Source organism: Phocoena phocoena, chromosome 14 (genome assembly GCF_963924675.1).
Source record: "Phocoena phocoena chromosome 14, mPhoPho1.1, whole genome shotgun sequence".
Taxonomy (NCBI): Eukaryota; Metazoa; Chordata; class Mammalia; order Artiodactyla; family Phocoenidae; genus Phocoena; species Phocoena phocoena.
In genome coordinates, this window is record NC_089232.1 from 67,221,612 (window position 1) to 67,234,345 (window position 12,734).

General features: G+C 55.5%; 1 protein-coding gene across 1 annotated transcript in view; it reads left to right on the forward strand.

Annotated features, from left to right (window-relative positions):
* Positions 1-12,734, forward strand: part of ALK (ALK receptor tyrosine kinase) — a 746,244-nt gene that overhangs the window by 700,116 nt on the left and 33,394 nt on the right. Inside the window, exons 15-21 of the mRNA XM_065890834.1 lie at positions 3,058-3,189; positions 3,946-4,090; positions 6,682-6,864; positions 8,105-8,203; positions 8,685-8,837; positions 9,836-9,940; positions 11,924-12,110. Coding sequence (XP_065746906.1) covers positions 3,058-3,189; positions 3,946-4,090; positions 6,682-6,864; positions 8,105-8,203; positions 8,685-8,837; positions 9,836-9,940; positions 11,924-12,110 — 1,004 coding nt within the window. The remainder of the gene's footprint in view (positions 1-3,057; positions 3,190-3,945; positions 4,091-6,681; positions 6,865-8,104; positions 8,204-8,684; positions 8,838-9,835; positions 9,941-11,923; positions 12,111-12,734) is intronic.

Consider the following 12,734-nt stretch of genomic DNA (forward strand, 5'->3'; position numbering starts at 1 on the left):
GGAAGATCCTTTGCTCTCATGGAGCTTACATTGACTCCAGGGGAAGAGGGACAAACAGACAATAACCAGTAAACGTAAGTTCCTCAGGACACCCAAAAGAGACAGGGTTAGGGTGCATAGAAGTAGGGTGAAGGGGAGTCAGGTGTGCTGGAGTTCAGAGGCAGGTTGCAATCGTAGAGTGGTGAAGGGAAGCCTACCGAGAAAAAGACAGCTGAGCAGAGTCCTGAAAGAGCTGAGGGACTGAACCAGGAAAATAAGTGGGGACTCGGGCAGAGCAGAGGCTGAGTCCCCAGGCGGGAGAGTGCCTGGTGTGCTCAAGGAACAGCCAGGATGAGTGGGTGGAACAGGAGGGAGAGTAGGTGAGAGATGAGGGAGGGGTGATGGGGACCGGGTCAGGCCATCAGAAGAACATACTGAAGCCATAGGACGGTTTTGAGCAGAATAGTGACCTGAAGCGATTTGCATATTAGCTCCTCTGGCTACAATGTGGAGAGCAGACCACCTGGGCCCAAGGGAGGAGTCGGGGGCAATGAATCTAATGGCTGTTGCATTAATCCAGGCAAGATGATGGTGGCTTGGATAAAGACAGTAACAGTGAAGGTGGTGAAAAGCGGCTGAATTCTGGGTGTATTTAGAATATAAAATCCAAGAATTGTGCCCGAGCCACTGGAAGGAGGGAGCTGCCTTCCCGAGAGCTGGGGCCCGCTGCGGAAGGAGCAGGTTCACTGAGCTCAACTGATCTGGTAGATGGCCAAGTGGAGGCTGCTTGTGGACAAGGAAGACAGGCCACTGGAGTTCAGGAGAGAGGTCTGGAAAGGAGTTGCAAATCCAGGAGAGGTCAGCATAAACTGAGACAGGTTGAGATTGTCTAGGGAGTGGTGTAGATGGAGAGGACCACGGGCTGAACCCTGCAGACCCCCAACATTTAGAAATGGAGGAAAGAGGAACCAACAAAGGAGGCGGGGAGGGGGGAGCCAGGGATGTAGGAGGAGACTCCAGAAGTCAGGTCAAGAAAGCGAATCGTGAAAAAGTGATCAGCTCCTCCAAATGCAGCTGTGGACCCAGCAAGATGCAGACTGAGAAGCGAATCAACTGTTCCCCTCCCCCCACCCCATTCAAAGGAAACACCTGAGCAGCCGGGGCAGCAGGGAATGCGCTGACGCTGGGCTCTAGTTAGACAAAGGCCATCCTGCAGCCCAACTGCTCCCTCCAGCAATCTCCGGCCATCGGCAAGTTCCGTTCAAGGGAAGAGGGCATCCCCAAGGGGTGGGGGCCCCACAGCTGCCAGGCAGAGGAGAGGAGGAAAGGGAGCGTGGTCGGAGGGGATGGACCTTCTTAGCACCACTGGTTCGCACTGGGCAGCTCCCCAATTTTTTTTAGTTATTTATTTAGACTTTTTGGCTGCATCGGGTCTTAGTTGCGGCACGTGGGATCTTTCGTGGCGACGCGTGGGCTTCTCTCTAGTTGTGGCGCGCGGGCTTAGTTGCCCTGTGCCATGTGGGATCTTAGTTCCCCGACCAGGGCTCGAACCCGCGTCCCCTGCATTGGAAGGCCGATTCTTAACCACTGGGCCACCGGGGCTGTCCCACAGCTCTCCAGTTAATAGAGGAGGACAGATCCAGACAGATGGCCCAGCAAAGCTCCAGTCAGGAAGTGAGACTGGACACTGTCTTCTGTGCCCTGCTCTGCCTAGCTGGCAGCACACGTTTCCATGCCCCGTCCCAGGCTCTGCCCTCAGAGCATGCCCCTTGCATCTCAGGCCCTCCCCAGGCAGCGGATGGCAGGGTTTCCTTCCAGCAGACTCCATGCCACTCGGCCCCCGCCCCGGCCCTGGATGGCACTGCACATACACAGGAGAATGTCAGCTGTCCACAGTAGCAGTTCAGACGCTTCCACCCACACTAAACCCTCTCTAAAACATATCAAATTATCTCCATCATTAAATCCAAAATGCCATAAAACAAATTGCATCTCAGCTATTTATCTGGAAATTTCTCTAGTACTCATTCCCGGCACCCCTGAGTGCTTTAGCATAAGGAGTGGCTCAAGATGAATTGCCATGTCCACTGGCTGGTTACACAGCAACATTCGATGAAAGTTTGATGTTTTGTTGGCCTTTTTTCTGTTAAGCGAAAGCAGTCATTTTCCTCCAAGGTCAGGCCAACGCGTGGAGAGTTCGTCTCAGCTGCTGTGACCGACAAGCAGGTGGCTGTTCTTGAAATGCTGCCCTCTTTATTCAGGGATTCCAGGCTTCTGGGTCACAGGAATTTCCAGCATGTCCCCAGAGACTCCCAGATGCCTGGGCCCACACCAGGTGGAATAAAATCCGAGTTTGGCCTCCCACTGTTTTCTTCTCTTTACAAGATACTTCAAACTGCAACTTCTCAAAAAACCTCAGTGGCTCCTCGCTGCTTAGAGAATGAAGTCCAGCTCCTTCTCTGTTTGTATTCAAGGCCTCTGTCCAGGATCTGACTGTCCAGTTAGGTTCCCTCTACCCACTCCCATTTACACTCCCACCAGCACTGTCTTACCCCATGGGGCCTTTATCACCCCCTCTTCAGAATCCAAAGGATCCTAACAGGTCCTCCTGGACCACCTCTCTGTCCTCAGATGGACTTTTCCGAGCCAGAGAGACTCCTTATACTTTTCCCCCCGAATACCACGCTCACCTCCTTCCCTCTGGGCTCATGCCGATCTCCTCCCCTGTAATGTCCTAATTTTCTCCCATTCTCAGTGTTTAAAAATCTCCCTATCCTTCAAGGCCCAAGTGAATGCCACCTCCCCCAGGCAGTCCTCCCTGATCACCAGTCCAGCAACAAAGCCTCACTGTCCCTCCTCAACTTCCCATGCATTTTCTTCTAAGCTGTCCCTGTGGTCCCTGTGGTCCTTCTCCAATACTGCCCAGAGTGACGGTTATCTGTGTGTAGTTTTTGTCTCCTCAATTCAATGGCAAACTATTTGAGAGATCGTCAGACCCTGTCTTTAAACATAGAAGGTCTGTGTGCTGGGAGGTAGAGAACCCTGGACACAAACCTGAGGTGCTTTTTGTTTCTCCAGACAAACCAACTAATCCAGAAAGTCTGCATTGGAGAGAACAACGTGATAGAAGAAGAAATCCACGTGAACAAAAGTGTGCACGAGTGGGCAGGAGGGGGCGGCGGAGGGGGCGGAGCCACCTACGTATTTAAGGTGAGGTCTGGGTGCCAGCTTCCCCAGGGCAGCGCCTTCTCTGTGTCCTGGTGTTGGATCCTCAGGACAGACCTGGGAATGAAGCACCTCGGGTGCTCTTAGCCCCATTTAAAGTTGAGGAAACCGAGGCCCAGAGGGAATATAAGGTTCCCTGTCCGTCCAGGAAAGGACAGGCCCTTCTCATGTTGATATGCCAGCTGGATTTCACCACGCAGACCTTTGCCATCCTGCTTCAGAGTCCCAGAGGGTCCCACTGTGCCCTCCTCTGTCCTAAGGTGGACTTTTCTGATGTCATCGAAAATAGGCAAAGGTTTCCTGCTGGGTCTTCCTGCAGGGACGGTGATGCTGAGGGCTTAATCTTGAAGTTGTGGGGATCAGAGCAGAGACCCCTGAGTGCGCAGAGGAAGGAGAGAGGAAGGAGAGGAGAGAGACCTGCTTCTGCACACCAGCTGCCAGACCCCTGAGGCTAGAGAGGAACTTCAGGAAAGGGGCTGTAGAAACAGCCTCCTCGTATTCAGAAACATTTCTATCTCCTAGTGCTTTTGCTTCACGTACTGAACCTGGACTAATACACGAGCCCGGGGCTGGAGGGGATGGAAGAGCTGATGGGTTGTTGTAACATGAGATCAGGGCCCTCAGACCACTGAGATGTCACCCACTGCCCAGCAAACACTCGGCCACCTTTAAATTGCTCAGGGGTCTCCAGAGTGGGAACCCCACTCGGCTTCTCAATCTCTGAATGTCTCCCCTGGGCAGATGAAGGATGGAGTGCCAGTGCCCCTGATCATTGCGGCCGGCGGTGGCGGCAGGGCCTACGGAGCCAAGACAGACACGTTCCACCCAGAGAGACTGGAGAATAACTCTTCAGTTCTAGGGCTGAATGGCAATTCCGGAGCCGCAGGTAAACCGCTGCAAGCCCACCCTCTCCCAGAACATTCTCCCGGGACTGTGTGAGCTTCAGCTCGGCCGGGCGCCATCACACACCTGTGGGCACCTTAGTCGCTGGCCCTTGAGATGCTGGGAGCTCTGGATACTGGTACCGGGATCAAGAGAGGAAGGGCAGGCCACACGCTGGGGACCCAGAGGCCCCCTTGCCAGCAAGGGGTTTGGATTTGCAGAAGGTCACTGAGAAAATGAGGCAGGCGGCAGCAGTCTGGCCGCCAACCCAACCGTCCCCGGGTTTTACCAAATGCAACTGGATGAGAGCAGGTGAAAGGAATCTGGGCAGAGTCAGGCCCCCGGGCCCCTGTGGCTTTTCTGTGCTTCCGGGCCCCGGGCTGCCAGTGCACACATCTCCTTGCTGGAAAATCTCTTTCTGGAATCTCCATGGTTGGGCTCTCTGTCTCCTTAATGAGAGCCGGCAACGCAGAAATCGAGGGCAGACACCAAAGGGGATGTGAATTCTCTGATTCCTCCGAAGTCAGCCATTCCTCTTTGTATTTTCTTTTTTCCACAGTCAGATCGAGGGAGGATTTTTGAAGGCATTTAAGATTTGAGATTAATTAAAATAAACACTCAGACTTTCTCTTCAATTGAGAGAGAGCTAGAAGAAAGAGGAGAAGCGGTCACAGCGAGGAATTACCGCAGTGACACAGTGCCCCTTACATCCGTCCAGCATGTAATAAATTACAAAGCACTTCCACATCTATTATACATGTGCTTTTCAAAACAGTCCTGTAGGGTTTTCCAAACATATCATTTCATTTTACAGAAGAGTCAACGAGCTCATTGAAAGTTGGTGGATTTTTTTTCTCAAGATGGCCAAACTGTTTCGTACTTAATCCGTTTTTTAAAACACTGTTGTTGCTGTTTTTATTTTTACGCCCATCGTTTTCTTTTCCACACATTTGCTTGAAGGCTGCAAGATAGAGTGGGGGTCGGAAACCAACTTAGCTGGGGACTGTGCAGGACGCAAGGGTAGGGTGCTCCGGGCAGGAGGGCAGACCTGGTATCAGGCCCATCTCATCCTAACTTACTCACTAAGCTCGCGGCCCCGAATAGCCAGCAGAGCCCACTTCCGGCTAACGGTACTGAGGGGCCTTCGCTCCACCACGTGACATCAACCACCTTGACTGGCCCCATACCCACCCTCTGGCTGGCAAAGGGAGGCCAAACACTTGGAGTCCTGTAGCTTCCGAAGCTGACAGAAGGTCCTCACGACTTGTCCAGGACCTCATTTCAGCTCTGCTTGTCTCTGTTCCAGACCCAAGCTTCTTCCTGACCTCAGCCTCATTTCCTGAAACCTGTCTCCCTCTTTCTAGCACCATAGTCATCCCTGTCTGCAGCTTTCCCCACCTAGACGTCCCTCTGCTGCCCCTTCTGGGTCCAGAAGAACCTTGGCCACAAGTTCTCCCAGGGGACCCTTCCGGGCAGGTTAACCCTTACGGTTCCAGCGGACACATGCACAGCTGTTTCTCCTGGTTCCCACCTGCCAGCGTCTGCTGGAGCAGAAAGGGCTTTGGGGTCTTCTGGAGTAAACTGCCTCTTGAAATGCCACACAAAACGATATGGGGAGACAAGGTGGGCGTCCTGGAATTTCCAGGGCCTCAGGAGAGATGTACTGTGGTCTGCCTGTGGCCTTAAGATACAGTTACGTTCAACGTAGCTCTGTAAAGAGCATTTCGTTTGCAAGAGTTCAGAGCAGGCCCAGGCGTTGGGAAGCACAGCTCCAGCTGCCGCCACTGTAGCCAGAGCATCACCACCTCCGCCCACAGCTCTCTTTGCTCTTGACCTCGGAGCAGCTCCTTAGAAGCAGGCAGGCAAGACACTGCCTGAGCTTCAGAGCGTGAGGCCTTCTGCCCGTGTGTGTCCTGACTCACAAACGACCAACGATCCCTCCACTTGGCGGTTTGTAAAATATTTCATACACACCCTGTCTTCTTTGATCCTAACATCCACCCCATGAGGTGTCTCATTATCTCCAAGTGACAGGTGAGGAAAACAAGTCTCAGACCGGGGAAGTTCTTGCCTAGCAGACAATTAAAGCACTTTGGGTTATTTGGTGCCTTAATCCAGGGCTCCTGCTAGGAATTTCACTGCCGTGACCTCAGCAGGGTTTTGACAGTTGGTCCCGGTTCTTTGAGATGGGAAGCAGTTAATGAAACGCAGGCCGGGCGCTTCAGGAGTTGGCAGGCATAGAGGGAAGGCAGAGGCAGAGTTTAGCAGTTGTGCAGCCTGTCCCCTCCACCTCCCCCGTCCCTCACCGAGCACACTGCAGGGCTCTTGAGCCAGAGGCCTGACAAGAAGCTGGGGCACGAGGGGCTCCCATCGGGACATGCACGACTGTGGCCAGAGCAGCTCTCCCTCGGGCAAAGGGCACGCTCGGCCGTGGACTCTGAAGGCCCCAGGCCCCACTGAGGACAGGGCCCCTGGGCACTGGACAGGGGCAAGCACCCCTCTAAGACACAGAGCCCCGCTTCCTTTGCCAGGCCCAGCAGCTGCCCGAACCCAGCCAGCACCCTCACCTAGGCGTTTCTCCGTCTCTTCCCACAGGTGGCGGAGGTGGCTGGAATGATAACACTTCCTTGCTCTGGTCTGGAAAGTCTTTGCTGGAAGGTGCCACCGGAGGACATTCCTGCCCCCAGGCCGTGAAGAAGTGGGGGTGGGAGACCAGAGGGGGTTTCGGAGGGGGTGGAGGGGGGTGCTCCTCAGGTGGAGGAGGCGGAGGATATATAGGTAAAGATGATTCGCGTTCAAGGTGTCACTGCCCTCCCCACTTAGTCCTAGGCACCTCACCTCCCTGTCCGCCCCCCGGCCCCTGCCTGCACGCCCCCGGCCCACCCCCAGTGTGGACTGTAATGTGACCGTGCACGCCTTCCTCCCAGCCCCACCACACGAGCCAGAGGCAGGGTGTTGGCTTCCGAGCCAGCATCCTGCCTCGAGGTTTCGATAGGACAGCATCAAGATCCCGTATGATTCTTGATCTCCCCCAAAGCCAAAGATAAAGGGGCTTTGGCTTCCCAGCCTCTTCTCTGGGCCTCCCCCAAGGACGCACTGGCCTGAGAGCCTTGGAGGCCAGACTCCTCTACCCCGTGCCTCCCTTCGGATGGCCAGGCCCGAGTCCTTGCCAAGCCCGCTCCCTGAGGGCCTGGTGTGCAGCTTCTGGCCTCACGGACTCCCCACACTCCCTTTCCTGCCCCAGCCCGCCAGCTTCCAGAAGGGCGCCATTCCCCCTGCTGATGGGTGCTTGTCCTGAGGGCAGCTGCGGGCAGTTCCAGCCCAGCCTTTCAGCAAGCAGCAGGCCCCTGGCCCCTTCTCTCCTCTGGGTTTCAGAGCAGAGCAGAAGAGCCTTCTGAAGCTGAGAAGCATCCCCACAGAATAGGACACAATGCATGCACGCGCTGTGATGTGCTGTCCGTGTTTTGCTTTACGCTGTGTGTGAGATGCTTGTGTTGACCAGATGTTCTTCTTTTCCAAGCCGAGGGTGGGTGGGAGGAGCCCAAGGGGAGGAGCCCAAAGATAACCCAACCCCCACTGAAAGGAGGGACAGGAGCCTAGAGGCACAGGGGCCCATCCCCGCTGCCCCAACCCTGACCGGATGGGACAGGACAGCCACTCCTCGGTGCTACTGCCCGGCCAGTCCTGGAAGAGGGGCCAAGGGGCCAACCCAGCCCGGGGAGACTAGAACTCTTCCGACTCTTGCTAACACGGACTGCTTCCTGGGGGGGCCCAGCAGAGTGGTGGAGACCCCCCAGCGGGAGCTGGCCAGGACCTGGAGGAGAAAGTGGCCCACACACCAGGCTTCTACTGAGCCGAGTCCCAAGTGCAGCCCCTGTGCCCTGAGCCTCCTTTCCCTCCCCACCACCCCGCCCTCGAGGCCCCTCCCTGACCCCGCTGCTTGCCCTGCTGATGCGCACGTGTGTCCAGACTTGGGCACCCACCTCTCTGCGTTAAACTCTCCTCTGGTTTGCCACAGGTGGCAATGCAGCCTCAAACAATGACCCCGAGATGGACGGGGAGGATGGGGTTTCCTTCATCAATCCACTGGGCATCCTGTACACCCCGGCTTTAAAAGGTACCCCCTCTGCCAGGTGGCAGAACCAGCTTCCTTAAGCCAGTTCTCCCTCCCAGCTAAAATTCCAGGGCTACTGATGTGAGTCCAGGACACAAAGGTGTGATCGTGGGTCCCTTGCAGGCAAGTCTACTTAGTGGTCATCTCACCAAGTTTCCTGGAAATCAGGATGCGTGGCCTGATTTGGACATAGAAGGAGAAGACTGGCCAGCCCTAGAAAATGCAACAGTAATAGGCCCGGTACCTGTACCAACCTAAGTGACCCTCGTGTGGACCCTCCCACTTGCCTGCCTGTCCTCTGTCTGAGTTCCCCTCACCAGATGCGCTGTGGACTTTCCTGCACAGGCAGCGCTCCCAGCGGCAATGGGACGTAGGAGCAGGAACCAGAAAACCCACCCTGACCAGCTGGAGACAGAGTGCAGAGCCTGGGGGTGGGGTGCAGGGCGGCTTCCGCCCGAGGCTGACCCTCCCTCCTTCTCACCAGTGATGGAGGGCCACGGGGAAGTGAATATTAAGCATTACCTGAACTGCAGCCACTGTGAGGTAGATGAGTGCCACCTGGACCCCGAGAGCCACAGGGTCATCTGCTTCTGTGACCACGGGACAGTGCTGGCCGAGGACGGCGTCTCCTGCATAGGTAAGGGGGTGGGGGAGGGAGCCCAGAGCTTGAGCCACAGCTGGTTTCTTTGGTTCTGGGACACCTCAGATGCAGTTTTGTAAACTTCCTGACACCCCTGTCTGCCTCCAGCATCAGTGCTCTGCTGATGGGTAGAGGGACCTGTGTGTGAAAGGTGGGTCACGGCCCAGGAAGGAGTCGCAAGTCACCTAGTCCCACCCCTAATCCCGGATGTGACCCCCACATCCCCACCAGGGGACCGGCCCATCTCCACTGGACACCCCAGCGCCAGGGACCTCAGTACTCTTAAGGCACAGCGTCCCATCGGGGAGTCACAGCGCCAGACCCATTCCTTCCAGCTTCCACTCCTGGGCTCCCTGCTCACAGTGGCCCTTCAGGCATGGCATCTGAATACAGCGCTGCCGTCCTCCTCCTCAAGTCTTCTCCACATTAAATAACCCGTTTATTTCCATCCATTCATATGGGACACAGGTTTATGCCTCCTTCCCATCCTGGTGTTCCAGTTGTCAACGTCCCTTTTGAAATGCAGTGTCCAGGCCCAGGCACGGTGCCTTGGTGTGGTCGATGCCAGCGTGCACCCGGGCCCTCCCTCCCATGCGCTGGGCCCGGTGCGCTCATGGACAGAGAATCAATTCAGCCTCTACAGTCTAACTGACCAGGACACTCTGTCGCTGGGTCGTACCGAGCTTGTAGTCATCTAAGGCGCCTGAATCTCTTCTACAGCCGCTGCTGGCTCACCTTTCATCCTCATCCTGTCATGCACATTTGATGTTTTGGATCAATGTCCAGATTTTGATATTTATCCCTTTCACATATTCCCTCCCCACGAAAGCTACTGTTGAAAGTTGTAAAACCAGGACAAACCTGCTTCATGCCCTGGTCCTCTGAAAAGGATGGTGGTCCAGGTGTCCAAGGCCGGGGAGGGTCTTTCTGACTTGGGGCCAGCTCAGAGGAGAATCCGTGTGGTCATTGGTGCCCCGTGGGGACCTGTCTTCCAGTGTCGCCCACCCCGGAGCCCCACCTGCCACTCTCGCTGATCCTGTCCGTCGTGACCTCTGCCCTCGTGGCCGCCCTCGTCCTGGCTTTCTCCGGCATCATGATCGGTGAGTGTCCCAGAGCCCCAGCACTTCCAAAGCGGGGCAGAGAAGGCAGATCTGGCAGAACGGGATAGCATCTCAGGCTGTGCCATGGATGCTGAGGTTTCACTCTGGGTGGGTAGTGATGAGGGCAGCCCGCACCAAGCCAAAACAGAAGGCCCCCTCACTCCACCCCCCTGCACATCCCTGGTTCCTAGGAGCCCATGATTCTGAACCTCAGCCCTGTGCGTAGCCTCCTGGTTGCTCAAGGAGGGGGCACTCTTCAGAGCGCTAAAGGTCAGCCCCACCCCAGGCCTCCCTTTCAGCTCTCATCAGACCTGGGCTTCTTCTAGTCTGGCTAACTTCCTGTGTCACGCCTCCAGCCCGCCCTTCCCCACTCCATGCAGAGAATGCAGAGCTGGTTTCTGAGTGTTTCCAATTAGGCCAGTGAGCCAAGGGGTGCTGACCTGCAGGTCGCAGAGGGCCCTGCATGGTCCAGCCAGGCTCTTCCTGCTGGAAATGCCCGGGACAGGTGGGCAGGGACCTGAGGGGAAGCAGAAGGAAAGGCTCAGCTCCGGACAGCACTTTCAGGCCAGCCGCTCGAGGGCAGGGAATCTGGCGGGGACAGGGAGGTGGCAGCTAATGTGATCCCCACGATGCCATCCTGTAAAGGGCAGGATGACGGGAGCTAACTGGTTGGACGCTTACCACACGGTGGGTGACTGACACATTTTAGTTCACCAGACCCTCAAAGAACCCTATGATCACGGTTGGCATATTTCACAGCGGAGGAACTGAGCGCACAGGAGTTGACTCACTTGCCCCGGCCCCGCCCTGTGAATCACCTGCCATGGAGTCTGCCTTATATATAGAATGTTCTCACACATAGTAGTAACAGTGATAGTGGTCACTTGTACTGGGAAAGCTGTTTAGAACTTTCCAAAACCATTTCTTTCCTTTCTTTCCTCCTTTCTTTCTTCCTTCCTTCCTTCCTTCCTTTATTTGTTTATTTTCGTGGCAGTGCACAGCTTGTGGGATCTTAGTTCCCTGATCAGGGATTGAACCCACACCCCGGCAGTGAGAGCACCATGTCCTAACCACTGGACCGCCAGGGAATTCCCTCCAAAACCATTTTATGTTGGTGAATTCATTTCATTATCACAAACCTAGGGGACGGGGAGTGGGGCTTTAAGAGACAGGGCAGGAGTTATTGTCCCTGCTTACAGAGAAGGAGACTGAGATCCAAAGAGGTCACTTGTCGCTTGTCAGTGTCACAGCTTGTAAGTAACAAAGGCAGAATTAGAACTCAGGCACCAGCTTAAACCCAGTTTAGAGACCTTTCACTCTGTGACGGTCTCCAGCTATGTGGCTTGGCGGTTCTTCAACTGTAGGAAACACAGGTGACCAAGAACCCCAGCTGTACTCTCAAATCCATTGCCATGCTTCCCTCACCCAGCACCTGGGCAGAGCAGAGCTGCTAAGGCAGGCCGCCTCCTGGAGACATGGGACTCCTCTGACGGCCGACTTTGGATCCAGAACCTAGCAAGAGCCTTGCTGGAACTTCTTTAGACTGAATGGCCATCTAGGGTCTTTGCTCCACCTTCCCTCACCCTGTCCTTCACATGGGGTCAGACTTTCAACACAGTATGGTGGCTTCCCAGCCTTCCTGGGTTCCCTCCCAATTATCTCTCACAGGCATTTCCCCTAATAAAATCCTTGCCTGTTGAATCCTGTCTTGGGTCTGCTTCTCAGAGGACCCAAACTAATGTGCCTCTGCCCCGCATGATACAATAAATGTTTTCCATTCATATGATTTTAAGCTTTACATTTACTTTCATCTTTCGATTAAAGGTACGCTTTCACATCTGTAATCATTTTGTTCGTATGACTAAGTGTGATAGAAAGATTTAGATCCCTGTGGAGGAGCTGGAGATCCAGGAAGGCTTCCTGGAGGAGGTGGCCTGGCTGCCTGGCCCGGGCCACCTTGCGCTGACCTCCATGTGTCTGCAGTGTACCGCCGGAAGCACCAGGAGCTGCAAGCCATGCAGATGGAGCTGCAGAGCCCCGAGTACAAGCTGAGCAAGCTCCGCACCTCCACCATCATGACCGACTACAACCCCAACTACTGTTTTGCCGGCAAAACCTCCTCCATCAGTGACCTGAAGGAGGTGCCCAGGAAAAACATCACCCTCATCCGGTGAGTGCCCATCACTGTCCTGGGGGGCAGGGTGGGGTGTGGGGGAGGCAGGGAAGGGAGAGCTCCAGGGGGCCGGATGTCATCCCTGCACCACGAATTCCTCCGGCAGCAAGAAGCCAGTAGAACCACCACTCGGAGCCCCCCTAGCCCCCCCAGGGAGAGAAGGTTCAGGGCCATTGGGGGGGTGTTTGCTTGTTCAACACCCCATATACGCATGGGGTTGGTACAATGAGAGGAGGATTAGATGGGAGGAATGGGGCTCTCCTCAAAATCCACCCAAGTGCCCCTCCCCAGGCCTTGCTCCCCTCCCCACTCCCAGCTCCCAGAGCACCCTGTGCACGTGTCTGTCACTCATCAAGCACACTCCAGGGGGTGTCCACCAGCTGTCTATGCCCCTCACCCCCGGCCCCAGGGAGCACAAGCCTCCCTGGCAGGCTTAGCCTTAGTCCCCTCTAGGTCCCTGGCAAATATTAGAGGCTCGGTAAGTGTTCACAGAAGGAATGTCCAGCCAGTGTCCTGAATCCTGGAAGCTTTCTTGCCAGGTAAAGCAATGGAGGCCCAGGACCGACGAGCAAAGCCAGACTGAGGGCATTACCCTCGAGGGTGTGCGTGACCCCCCTGGCT